This window comes from Orcinus orca, chromosome 3 (assembly GCF_937001465.1).
Source record: "Orcinus orca chromosome 3, mOrcOrc1.1, whole genome shotgun sequence".
NCBI classification, from domain to species: domain Eukaryota; kingdom Metazoa; phylum Chordata; class Mammalia; order Artiodactyla; family Delphinidae; genus Orcinus; species Orcinus orca.
Genome location: NC_064561.1, coordinates 158,377,543 through 158,391,509, shown reverse-complemented (window position 1 = coordinate 158,391,509; position 13,967 = coordinate 158,377,543). Strand labels below are relative to the sequence as shown.

Sequence of the window (13,967 nt, the reverse complement as noted above, 5' to 3'; positions counted from 1 at the left end):
TTAACTTTTCTGCTCGCAGCGCGCCGGCGGAGGTGTCAGTGCGCCGGGGGCCCTGGATGCCCGGCAGCACTGCGACTCTGGCGCGAACTCGCGCGGCTCTGGGGGAGGAGGCCGGCGGGGGTGGGGAGCGCGGGAAGGAGGGATAGTTGGGACGCCTGGGCTAGCTGGGCGCTCCAGGTCCGCGACCGAGCCGTCTGCCCCGGGACCTTGGTCCCTGTTCCCTGACCTTGCGCCAGAGGACCGGGAAGGTCGAGTGCACGCCCCGAGTGGGCGCATCAGGAGGGAATGTGGCTGGAGTGAGAAAGAGGTGAGAGCCATCGGGACCTAGGGTGTTTTTTTTTTTTTGCAACGAAACCACCAATTTCCAGGGCCACCTCCTTCCTTTAATCCTGTTGTTTTTTGCACGGCGTGGGGTGTGTGTGTGTGTGTGTGTGTGTGTGTGTGTGTGTGTGTGTATGCCTGCGCGCGTTTCTTTACTTTCAGACATATTTCCATTTTTAAAGCCCGGAACTGGAAAGAGAGCTGCCGCGTGCGGGGCCAGGGGGAGGCGGGGACCCCGCTACACCCAGGTGGCTGTGTAGCGCGTTGGGGGCTCCCGCCGGTACAGAAGTGAGCGACTGTGGCTTTAAGGAAAAGGCCCAGGTCTGGCGGGGAGCGGGGAGTTAGGGACAGGGGAGGGGTGGGAAGAGTAGGGGTGCGGGGAGGAGCCCTGATGTAAGAATGTTAATGAGAGGCTCCCCTAGCCCAGCCGCCACCCCCCCCACCCTCCCCACCCGCTGGAAATACAAGCCGGGCCTCGGCGCGCCTTGTGTGGTAACACGCTCCGCCGCTGCCACGCTATTTAAACGCGGGTTATGGATCCAGGAACCGGCGCGAATCAATGAGATCAAACGCGAGGGAGATGCACCGTCAATTACAAGCACTTGGACAAGTCTAACTTTTTCTTCTTTTACAAATACGCTTTCAAAAGCAACCTTAGCAATGCCCAAATAAGAAGCCACCTCTAAGCAAAATAGTATATATAAAGGGAGGGCGAATATATATATTTATAAAAAGTATATATATAAATATATTACAGACGTACAGGTTTACACCCGGTGAACTTTTTCTTTTTTTCTTTTTTTTTTAAACGAGTGGCATTGCAAAGGAGGACTCTTCCTCTCTCTTTCGGCGAGTTAGTGAAGGGGGTATTCTGTTTTCTTAGAGCGCCCAAGGGGGCGCAGGGACCTCGGAGAGAAGAGTGGGGAGGAAAGAGGAAGGGTCGGTGGGGGGCAGAGGGCGAGTCCGCACCGAGGGCAGGCGCTTTCCTGCGGCACGATGCCGTCCCTGCTGGTGCTCACTTTCTCCGCGTGCGTCCTGCTCGGTTGGGCGTTGCTGGCCGGCTGCACGGGTGGTGGCGTCGGCGGGGGCGCGGGCCCGGGCGGCGGGCGCCGGGAAAGAGAGGCGCTGCCGCCGCAGAAGATCGAGGTGCTGGTGCTGTTGCCCCAGGACGACTCGTACCTGTTCTCCCTGGCTCGGGTGCGGCCGGCCATCGAATACGCGCTGCGCAGCGTGGAGGGCAACGGGACCCGGCGGCGGCTTCTGCCACCCGGCACTCGCTTCCAGGTGGCCTACGAAGACTCGGACTGCGGCAACCGCGCACTCTTCAGTCTGGTGGACCGCGTGGCGGCGGCGCGGGGCGCCAAGCCCGACCTCATCCTGGGGCCTGTGTGCGAGTACGCGGCGGCGCCGGTGGCCCGGCTAGCGTCGCACTGGGACCTACCCATGCTGTCGGCCGGGGCACTGGCAGCCGGCTTCCGGCATAAGGACACGGAGTACTCTCACCTCACGCGCGTGGCGCCCGCGTACGCCAAGATGGGCGAGATGATGCTCGCCCTGTTCCGCCACCACCAGTGGAGCCGCGCCGTGCTGGTCTACAGCGACGACAAGCTGGAGCGGAACTGCTACTTCACCCTCGAGGGGGTCCATGAGGTCTTCCAGGAGGAAGGCTTGCACACGTCCGCCTACAATTTTGATGAGACCAAAGACTTGGATGTGGACGACATCGTGCGCTACATCCAGGCCAGTGAGCGAGGTGAGCAGAAGTGCGCCTCGGGCCCCAGGCCCTAACCCAACCGCTCTCCGCGGCTCTCGCTACACGCTCGTCCGCTCCTCTGGGGACCCCACTACCCGCTGCGGCACTGAGGACCCGGGGAGGGCGCGTGCGCTTGGACTCGCCAGGCTGTGCGCTGTCTGGCTGCGACGACCTTTGACCATCATCCATGGCTGTGGTGGGGTGTACGCAGAGCGTCCCGGGGAGGTGGTGGAGCCTGGGGGAGGGGCATGTGAGCTCGCAACTCGCTAGTGCTCTGGTCCAACAGGTGCTGTCAAAGCTCCTGGGTTTTTTCTTTCTCGCTTCCCTGGCTCCGGCGCCGGGCTTGTGGTTAGGGGCTCACTACGGGTGCCCTTCTCCAACCAGGGTCTGAAAGCGTGACGAGGCCGAAGGAATTTGTTACCCGGTCTTTGCCGACGTGCGCCCCCTCCGAGTGCGGAAGTGTACGCTCTACGCTCCGCCTCACGGTCCGCTCCGGTCTCCGGGTTTCCCGGCTGCTCCTCGCACAGATCCCAGCTTTCTTTTAAAGGCTCATTGTATCGCCCTTCTCATTCCTTCCCTGGCCCCTCCAGCCGCTTATGAACGGGCTTCTGTGGTTTCCATCAAAAATGCCTCGCAGTGTCTGGACTCTGGCGACACTCACTGCCCCCGGCGCGTTCGGCATCGCGGTCTAAAGCGCCGGCAGCTAGGCTTTGCTAGAGCGCGCGCGCTGGGGAAGCGGGCGCTGAACCTCCTTTCCACGTCCCCCCGCCCCCGCCCCCTTGAAGTTTTCTCCGTGGGTCTTTGGGGGTTTGAATAACCACCAAACTGGCCAAAGAGCTCAAGGTTGAGGGTAGTGTCTATGGCTACAGGGAGTGGGAGGAGAAGCGGCAGGTCACGGATATATAATCGCGGAATCCCCCAGTGCGGCTGCCTCATTGTACTGCAGAGTAGACCTGCGGGATGGCGGGCGGAGATGCCAGCATAGCGCAGCTCCCTCCTTACCGATGTCAGGTTTGGGTGCATATCACTCAGGGAATCCTGCCTGCTCCCGCTCGGCGCGCACGCGCCTCTATTGTCAGTGGGGTGCAACCCCAGCAAAGCTCCCCACTACCCGACACGGGGAGACGGAAGGGGAGAGGGTCCCACTACCCCACGCGGGGAGACGGAAGGGGAGAGGGGCCGAGCCGGGCGCGGGGCTAGCCCACGACTTGGCACGGCTGGGCACCTGGGCGCTGGCCGTGGGAGACAGCGCAAGCGGAGGCAGGGGGCCTCAGGAACAGGTGAGAGTGGGTAAAGGTTCCAAAGAGGATGGCGCTGCGGTCATCCCCCTTCCCAGTTTGACTACTTCGGACTCGGAGTGAACGCACTCTTTAGAGCGAGGAGGCGGGAAGTGTTGACAGTGGGGATGCACGCCCAAGTTTTGAGCGTTCGAACTCCAGGCTGTCTGCGCCGAATTCCTGCCAGCCAAGCAGGCGGGGCGCCGGCTTTGCTGATTATGAAAAAGGGCACTTGTATACAATGGCTGCGGATTCGCCACGCCAGGCTGAGAAAGCCACATCTGCTCTCCCACTCCCAGTCCCCAGGTTACGGCAGACCCCTGCACACCTCGGGCTGCTCTAGCCCCCGAACCTGATTATTCAGCTCTCGCTCCCGAGGGCTTGGAGCTAGGAGTTGGAGACTTCCCAGCTTGGGCTGGGGATGGGGGTGTGTCCCCCTACGGGCGAGATCCGCGGTCTGCCAATGCGTCCGTGATGCTACTGCCCTGAAGGTCTCAGTGCCAGCGGTGATCTCCTCGCACGTGGCCTGGGATTCGTGGCCGAGGTCAGCCCAGAAGAGGGCAGATCGAGGCCACCGGGGGCCCCTCAGCCTCACAAGGGTGTGGCTGAGCCAGAGGGTAGGGAGGGCGTCAGGGCCCTAGTGGGCCTGGGGGCTTCAAAGAGATTGGGCTACAGTCTTGCTGCTGATTATTTTTTAATTCCGAAAGCCTCGTAGATGTTCCCAAGCCTCTTTACTTTTTTTTTTCCCCCAAGTTTGAATCTCGTGGTGAAAGTTTGTTTGACTGACCGGTATGTTTTACAGGTGAGAAGGTTACCATTCTTACTCTAAAATACGTTTCCAACAGTGACTTGGCAGTTGTTCAGAAATATAAAACAAAATAATTTCTCCCCTAAGCCCTCCTCCCTCCCCTGAAATTCCCTACTCTCAGGAGAGAAAGCTGCTTGATAACAGAGCTCTCTCTGGGGGTCTTTTAGTTTTACTAATCACCTTTATTTCACCATAAGTGGTTAATGGGTTAAATAGTGGTCCAGTACAAGGATTTAGTGGCGTTTGAATTTTCAGAGCTCTTGGCCTGGCTGAGGCATTCACTGGGGAGGGAGCTTGGGCTTCCATAAACCTCTGTACCTCAGGCTCCTCAGGTAAAGTGGGGGGATGCTGGGAGGAGCAAATGAGCTATCTTACAGGAATGCTCTGAAACAGTGCAGATGCCTACTGAGTGCTCAATAAACCTAGGTTTTATTGGAGTTGTTATAACTATTTTATATATATGGTGATAATCTCCTTTACCGGAAGGCGAGACCATGTCAAGGGTGAGAAGCAGACCCTCTGGATCTGGCGGCTGCACTCAGCTGCTGCAGGGCCTGCCCAAGTCACTTACTTTCTCAGAGGCCGAATTTCCTCTTCTGTGAAACGGAGGTGGGATGAGAATCGGGCCTCTTCAGACTGGTATTTGGTGGTTCTGACTTCTGCTCACTCAAGTGTAAAATGGAACTGACTCTATTTTTGTCTTTGAAAATTCCATATTAAATATCATAGAACTATCACCCACCCCCCCTTTGAAGGTAATGCTTTTAGCATCTTTTTGGACTTAAGTTCATCTTTAAAATCAGATCACAAAAGTTTTAATCTCTCTTTTTTAAAAAAATTAATTAATCAAGTTTTTGGCTGTGTTGGGTCTTTGTTGCTGTGTGCAGGCTTTCTCTAGTTGCAGGAGCAGGGGCTACTCTTTGTTGCGGTTCACAGGCTTCTCATTGCGGTGGCTTCTCTTGTTGCGGAGTACAGGCTCTAGGCGCACGGCCTTCAGTAGTTGTGGCTCACGGGCTCTAGAGCGCAGGGTCAGTAGTTGTGGCGCACGGGCTTAGCTGCTCGGCGGCATGTGGGATCTTCCCGGACCAGGGCTTGAACCCATGTCCCTTTCATTGGCAGACGGATTCTTAACCACTGTGCCACCAGGGAAGTCCCAAAAGTTTTGGTCTCTTAAAGGGTAAAACTGATAATGCCACCATCTCTAATAATAATATAACTAAAATTTCATTTGGCTATGTGTGTGCTATAGAATGAAAAACTGAGGGGTATTATTTATTCTTCTTAGGGATTTACTATCAAAATCAATAATTAACATTTTTTCTCTCATGTTTTTAGCTAACATATATCACTAAAATACACACACCTGAGCATGTATTATTTTTAAAAAGTCAACTACTACCCTCAATATTCTATACTCAATGATAAATTTATTTTTAAAAAGGGAAGTTTAAAAAGAAATATTTTTTTAAGCAATAAAAGCTAGCAGTTGTTTTGTCTATACATCTCATGCAGAGATGTAGATGCAGAGCCAGAAGAGATGCAGAGCCAGAAGTGTGTGCACACAACATTTTTGTATGAAGAACTGTAGTTTTATCTTTTTAGTTATTAATATGTCATTATTCTTGGCCTGCATAACAACTGTAGTGATAACAGTATTTAATCAGTAGAAGAGTCATTTATTTTTAGAATTAGGCTGGGGTAAATGACAGAGAGTTTGGTCAGAGTTTTTAAGCAAAGAACCCATGATAAACGTAAAATAACTAATTCATAGCAGGGGGTAAAAGAAGCATTGTAGGCTGCAGTGTAGAAATTCTGAAAGCCTTTGGAGTAGATGGAACTTTGTGAACAAAAAAAATAAAGGTGCAGTCTCTATTTTGCAAATGAAACCTATTGCTTATGTAAAGTAAAAACAGCCAGAGAGAAATATATATTTTTAAATAATAGATTTTATTTTTATGAAAGTTATACAGCTATGTAGTTTAGAAAGTCAGAAAATGACACAACTCTTACTAGGAGTAAGAGTTTCCTATCTCCTGCTCCCCATATCTCACCTCCCAGAGGCAACTATTTTCAACTCCTGTAGCTATGTCTGTAGGTATTTGACTTCAGACCTCTAAATAACATTATTTTTTATTTTTTTCAGGTTTAGGTCTTATTTCTTGCCATCCCAGGGGAAGATAGTGATTTAGTTTTCTTCTACTGCCTGTTAACCACACACTCAAGCTTTCCTTCCAGTCATCCTTTCAATATGATCGTGTCAGGTTTGTTTTTGGTTAGCTCAGTATTCAGTGTCTGTATTATTATTACCTTCTAAATGCTATATGTAGTTGAGCCATATAAGCTACTACAATGATATTTCTTTATTGCCCTACTTGTTTTCCTTGGGGTTAAAAATATAGTCTATTTTTGCTTAGTTTCCTATGAACTTATAACTAAATCATCTACCAATTCTCTATTTTAAGCCTCCTGAGTTGCTCCAGTTTGGTTATTTTCTAAGCATACCACATGGTTGCCACTCTGGAGTCTTTCTTCCACATCCTCTGCAACTCTGTCACCTCTCCCTTTTGAGCTAGATCCCTATGTTTTCCTATTTCTTGGTTTATGGCCTTCTTTTGGTGGAGCACATCCTCCAGGAGCTTTCTGAGAAAGGATGGATGAGAGCTAAAGTTTGAGACCTTTCATGACTGAAATTTCTTCTTCCTACCCTTATACATAACTATAGAATTCCAGGTTGGAAATAATTTTTCCTCAACATTTGAAGAATTGTCAATTTACGTTCCAGTGGTGCTATTGGAAAGCTTGATTCGATTGTGATTTTTGACCTATTGTTTGCTATTTGCTTTTTTTTCGGTAAATTTTTAGAATCCCCTTTTTCTCCCAGTGTTTTAACATTTCATTTTGATTGTACTTGTGTGCCCATATTTTGCTGTATGCCCTTTAGGGTATTGAAGGGTAAGTCTCTTCCATTCACAAACTCATGTCTTTTAGTTCCGGGAAAATGTCTTAAATTATTTCTTATATCCCCTCATTTTCTCTGTTCTCTCTTTCTACAATTTGTTTTATTTGTATGTTAGGCTTTCTGATTTGGGACTCTGTTTTTCTCATCCCTTTTCTCCTATTTACCACCTGTCTTTTAAAAAAAAGTTCCTCTTACTTAGATGTTTCTTTGGCTACTCCCACAGTTACTATTGAGTTTTAGTTTTAAATTTCTGCTGTCATATTTTCAATTTGCAGTACATGGCATATCTTGTTTTGCTTCCATGGAATAACCTCTCTTCTCCCTTGTAAGTTTAGAATTAAATAGAAGATGGATGCAAGAGTCAGATGGAGAATATGAAAATGTCATTTTTATTATTGATAACCTATTGGAGAACATGGGTTTAGATCTGTTGCCAAAAGGGCCTGCCTGCTATTACTTCCCCTCATAATTAGGCAGGGTCATCCACTAAATCACAGGTAGTGCTGCAGGCCCCGCTCCAGGACACGCCCCTTACTACAGGGTGAAAGTTGCCCGTAATGAGTACTCTCTGCAAGCAGACACACCCCAAAGAGGAAGGAAGAAAGGGCTGAGTCCCGTATGCCCAGTTGTCTTTTCCAGACTCAGCAATCAGACAGTTCCCTCCTTCTCCTCCCCCACGGGAATGGGGGGAGAGGGACAAATGAAGGCACATGGGGAGATGAAGAGTGGCCTTCTGTTAGAGGTTGCTCCAAATGTAAACCTGAAAGGGGGAAAGGGTATCACTCTAACTCAGGTATGCTTCCTGGATTGTTTTGCGGTCTCTGAATTGACTTCTCTAGCCACCCCTTTGTACTTCTCTCTGCTATTCTTAGAGTGATTGCAAGAACGTGTTGCAGTAGGGAGAAGCCACTTAACAGAAGACATTGTGGGAATCAGATAGTGGAGGGTAACATGGAATATCACAGATAGTGGAGGGTAACATGGAATATCACATGTTCTTTGGCAAGGGGGAAAAAATAGAGCAGAATGATGAAAAGTCTATCCAGAAACTTGGAATCGCATCATCATTTCCTCTTCTAGAAGTTTAACAATTTGACCAAAAATGTTAGTACTTATATATTTAAATATCTATTTAATATACTTAAATATACTTAATATATGTTTAAATATTTATATATTTAAATATACTTAAGTGTAGCAGAAATTATTTTAATTGACCTCCACTTAAGCAGCTTGCAGCGTTAGCTGATGCTCTCCTTTCCTCTATAAACTTTATTGGCTGTCAGTGAACGCTGGTAGCTGGTATACTTCTCCCATGTTTGCCAGCACATTTCTCATAAATCTGTTTAAAGCAGTTGTACTTATTATTATAAGTATGCAATTTAATTAGTTATTATGTAAACTGATGAAACATGAGTAAGAAGAGAAAGCTATTTCAGTGAAAACTATTTTCAACCTTCCGAAAGATTGTATAGAGGCATGTTGCTAAAAATACTTGCTGTTGAATTAGGCATGAATGAAAAAGCCATAAGAGATTAAGGAACATTCTACAAATGTAGAAGGACTCTGCATTCTGACTGCTCGGCCAGTGTCATTAAGTGCTTGCTCCAACTTAAACTGGGTGATAATGTGCACTATGGGTTTGTTTTGTGGAAGAAAAACAATACCTGACCCATGACGATGGGAGTTGGGATTTCGTTTTCAGAATTGGACCACATTGTCCACACAAAACAGATGGGATCTACAATAATTCCAGTCTGCTCAGATAGGCTCAGTGCTGCTCTGTGTCACTCTTGCTTGGTCCACGCAGGTACTGACATTTAAAGAAAGAATGTGTCTATCACAAGGGGTTGGTCTTAGTGGTGATGGGAAGAGAGAGAAGGAGAAGGGCCAGGGCTGTAAACATAGAAAAGAAGTGACAGAGAGGCCAGTGTTGGGCACAGCCCATCCAGGACTTGGGGAAGCCTGTGCTCTGGCCTGAGGACACAGCCTGTTCAGGCCTGGGCCAGGTGTAGCTCTTAGACGGATGCTTTGGGTTATCAAGACCTGATGCCTTTGGATGCTTGAACCCTGCAGCTGATCTCCCTGATTCTGACGTCACCCTCACTAACATCCTTCTGCTTATAATTTGGCTCCTCAATGAGCACTCCCAGGTCTATGTCGGCACAAACATGTTTGTGACCACTGTGGTCCTCATTGAAATTAATCTTCACTTCAGATTATGTAAAAATATCTGAGTTAGGTTATCGGGACTCTGCTCCCCCAAGCAATGACTCTACTCTTTATGTGCTGACAGAATCAGGTTCTGTGTCTTAAGGTTTAGAGCCAGACTCTGGACTATGGTCACGTGATCAAAAGATGATGAGGTCTGCCAGTGGAGAGTCAGCCAGAGCTTCCTGGAGCCTCCCGGTGATGCCCACCCTTGGAATGCACACTCTTCCAACTTGTCCAGCCTTAGCCCAGGCTGTTTTGGGAGACACCTTGGCTCTTTTGTCATTTAGAGGACTGGAATCAAATCGGAGCTAAAACAAGTGTCTAGATCACAGTGAGTAATGAGGAGTTTCTTCAAAAGCTTCCTTACTGAGACATCTTGAAATTTGACTATTCATCCCAAATATATAACTATATTTGCAGGCACAAACAACACCTACTCCCACAGTTATAAATCTATCGGAGTCTTGTATTGTTTTAAAAACTTGTTCTGCAGACTTTGAGCCTGTCGCCTGAGCCCTTTTGTCGTAAGAAATGTCAGAGTCATGATCTAACACTCTGAATTAACCTGTGCAGTAAACGAAATGTCAGCAAGCGCCTGGCCCTTCGCGCAGGCTGCCAAGGAGGCTTTGGCACAGCCTGAAGTTTGTTCTGCATCTTTCAGCACCCATGCTTTTACAAAGAACATACACAACCTGCAGGGCTGGCACGCATGGCGATAATGTGGTTATGGCGCCCAGGCTTCTCCTCTCCTCCATGTGTGCAGAAAAGCACAGCGGGCACTGTCTTGGGGGCCAGGGGCCATCAACAGTGATCAAAATAACTGGATGAAGGCCAGGTCCCCACTTGCCTCGAGGCCGTTGCAGCTCTTACGTGGCAGACAACACTATTCTGCAGCTGCTTAAAGCCTCTCAGCTCTGACAGTGTGGCTGTGAACTGAGAGCACGTGGGGAGGGACCTGGAATCTTGGTAATTATTTCCTATGTATGTTGAGACAGCTTGAGAAAAAGGGTTCTACATTCAGACTGCAGAAAGCCTGTAGCACTCGCTGCATCCTCTGATTTGCCAAATGAAAGCTTTCTCAGGAAAGTAGGTTTACTATGCTAGTAAAAGCATAAAAAGCAGTTGACAATCCTCACTATCTTATATTGGGCAAATCTGGGAATTTATTTGAAGTCTTTTTTTTAAAGGAATTCATTCTGAAACAATTGTGTATGTTTGGAAGAGACGTAAGAACGTATAAAGCGCCTCCTATAGCCTTCACCCAGATTTTCACCAATGGTTAGCGTTCTGCTGGTATACTTTGTCATTCTAATCTCCCCCTTCCCTCCCTTGCCCCTCCAAATATATACGCATGTACATATACATGCACAAATATTACTATCTTTTTAATGAACCATTTGAGAGTAAATAGAGCTATCATGCTCTTTTACCCCTGAAAACTGAAGTGTGTGTTTCCTAAGAACAAGGACATCCACTCATATAACCACAGTAGAATTATGAAAAGCAAGAACTTTAACACAAACACAATACTATTATCCAATTTACAGACCTTATTCAAATTTCTCCAGTTGTCTCAATAATGCCCTTTGTAGAAAAACTTTTATTATTATTTTTCTAAGGTCCAGGATCCAATCCAGGACCACACACTGCAGTCAGCTTTCTGTTTCTCTAAGTCTCTTTTAGTCTAGAACATTTCCTCAGGCCATCTTTGTTTTTCATGAAAGTGACCACTTTGAAGGGCGCAGGTCCGCTATTCTATACACTGTCCCCCAAGCTGGGTTTGCAGAGCCTTCCTTCTGATTAGATTCAGGTCGCCCACTGTGAGGTTTGGGGCCCGGGGTGTGTTACACCAGGGAACTCCTGAGTCTGCTCCCATGGTGAGTGATGTTGATGTCCATCACTTTGTTATGGTGGCGATGGATAGCTTTCTCCACTGTCAAGCTATTATTCTGACCTTTGTAATTCATGAATAATTTGTGAGGATTCTTTAGGACTTTAGCCGTGCCCTGTTCCCCGTCAGATGCTGTCCTCCGTGCAGGGGCGTTTCACGCGTCTGTTTGTTCCTCCCCGCAGTGGTGATCATGTGTGCGAGCAGCGACACCATCCGCGGCATCATGCTGGCGGCGCACAGGCACGGGATGACCAGCGGAGACTACGCCTTCTTCAACATCGAGCTCTTCAACAGCTCTTCCTACGGTAACTCTGCCTCCGGTTTCCCCTCCCACTGCCAGGGTGTCAAAAAGGGATTGTGAGACAGGGCCAATAACTTGAGTCATCTCTGTAGATTTGATTTCCATAGATAGGGTTTTAGAAATTTGTGATTCTGAACACTCCCACTTCTCATAAGGTCTCAAGCTTTCCTTCTCTGAGAACTCAGAGCAAAAAGTTACCACCTCCTGTGATGCCAAGGGACTTGGGGAGAACATAGCTCACTCCAGCACTCCAAAGGATCATAAATCCAGGCCCTGAGGACCCCTCCCCAGTGCATTTCCAACTTTGGGTTGCCACCATGATGGACTGCTGGAGTAATTTTAGGGAGATTTGGACAGAATTTTTAGTAGCATGGAATAGACTCGAACACATCAACGTAATAGAATAGAACATGTCAAAGTGTGTCACACATAGCATATGTATGGTTTCATACAACTTTTATTTTAGGAATATGATTACATGTTTGTGTGTATATATTTATGCATGTTACACATGTATTTGTAATGGACCACAATGTGAACTAAATAAAATAACCATTACTGTAAATCGAGGTAAAAAATTTTGAAAGGTGCTGCTCCCAGTCCCTCCTCCTTCTAGATTACTGTCTCTTAGCTTCTCTTATAAAAATTTGGGGAGCTTGGGCTTTCCTGGTGGCGCAGTGGTTGAGAGTCCTCCTGCCGATGCAGGGGACACGGGTCCGTGCCCCGGTCCGGGAGGATCCCGCGTGCCGCGGAGCAACCAGGCCCATGAGCCATGGCCGCTGAGCCTGCGCGTCCGGAGCCTGTGCTCCGCAACGGGTGAGGCCACAACAGTGAGAGGCCAGCGACTGCAAAAAAAAAAAAAAAAAGTTGGGAAGCCACTAACAGTTACAATCAAAAGCATTTAACTCCTTAAAATGGATCTGGGGAAGTTCCCAGGGTTCCTGTGATGGAGGGTGTTCTAGGAAGTCATCAAGATCGCAGGTATAAAACATTTTCCCCAAATGTGGTTAGGGCTCTCTCTGAAGTAAAGAGTGTAGGGCTATGGACCATTTTCTCAAGTACTGCACGTTGGCAGTTACAGGGGAACTGTAAGTGTGTGTATCACGAACAGCATGTTCATGCTGAGCTCCACTTCTCAGTTATCATGGTCGAGATATAGTTAGATGGGATCTAAACCTTAAAGCATATGCCTCAGTTTCCTGCTCTGATAAGCTCCTGGCTTACTTAAGCAGTAGATCATTGTGTATAAACATAATGAATCATACTTCTCACGGGAATAAAGCAAAGTTGTTGAATCAAAAGTAACCTCTCTTCCTGTAGCGGATAAAATTGAAGATTTGAGGCTTGCAGGATAAACACCCAGTTTTCCCCTGCTTGCTCCCATCACTGTCTTTCCCCCTATCTTTACACAAGCAGAGTGGCAGTTTTGCTTCTTGACCCAAGATCAGAATGTAATTACATCATTGGTTACAGTATTGAATTCATTGAGACAGTGGTAGAGACTGGTGAAAAATGAAAAAAATTTATTCTGAGTTTTGCAAGTTGGCTACTGCAAGCATAGCATTTTGAGGCAATGCATGTGAATGCATATTATAAGTGCGCAAGTACAAATTAGGTACTGGAATTCCTTTCATCCACGGATAGAGCTTGCATTACTTTTCCCTGCTCATTACAATACACAAGTATTACAGAAAATTTGAGAAACATAGAAAAGCATAGGGAAGAAAATAAGTTACTGAAACTCTGCCATGCAGATAAAGGTACATTGATAATATTTAGATGTCCGTCTTGTCTATTTTATTAAAAATTATATATTTATGAAAAATGTTCAATAAAATGATCATACTATCTATTGCATGGATACATAGTATTTTATAATGCTGATATGCCATCTTTCTTAATCAGTCTTTTGTTTTTTAATATTTATGTTGTTTCCAGCTTTTTGCTGTAAGAGCAATGCTATATTGAGTTGTCTTGCCATGTGCATTCATGTGTGCACATACATACACACATATGTATGTGTGTGTAATCTGTAAGACAAACTTCTAGAAGTAGAATTCTGGGTCAAATGTTACATGCATTTAAATTTTGATAGATATTGCCAAAGTTGTCCTTTAAAGAGGTTTGCCAATTTACATTTTTGCAATGGTGTATGAGATATTTTGTTTTCCTGTATCTCTGTCAACCCTGTATCATCTAACTTTTAAATTATTTTATTTATTTGAATTTCTTTTTATGTCCGTAAGCAGAGTTTTGCAGTTTTCTTTATTTGAATTCTGCACCATTCTTGCTGAGTTCATTCTTAGACATTTTATGTTTTTTGGTTTTTATTATGTTCATGATCTTTTCCTATTACATTTTGTAACTGTAGTCGTTATATAGAAAACAAGAATTCCACATATTAAATCCTCTGTTCTAATAGATTTTCTTAATCACTTTCAAA

The 13,967-nt window shown here is 46.9% G+C and overlaps 1 protein-coding gene across 2 annotated transcripts in view; it reads left to right on the top strand.

Moving 5' to 3' along the window:
• The first annotated feature begins 781 nt into the window (after nucleotides 1–781).
• NPR3 (natriuretic peptide receptor 3) overlaps nucleotides 782–13,967 on the top strand; it is a 66,165-nt gene continuing 52,979 nt past the window's right edge. For both annotated transcript variants that reach the window (XM_012531652.3, XM_004266026.3), the window contains exons 1-2: nucleotides 782–2,074; nucleotides 11,406–11,528. In XM_012531652.3, coding sequence (XP_012387106.2) covers nucleotides 1,318–2,074; nucleotides 11,406–11,528 — 880 coding nt within the window. In that variant the 5' untranslated portion in view covers nucleotides 782–1,317. The remainder of the gene's footprint in view (nucleotides 2,075–11,405; nucleotides 11,529–13,967) is intronic.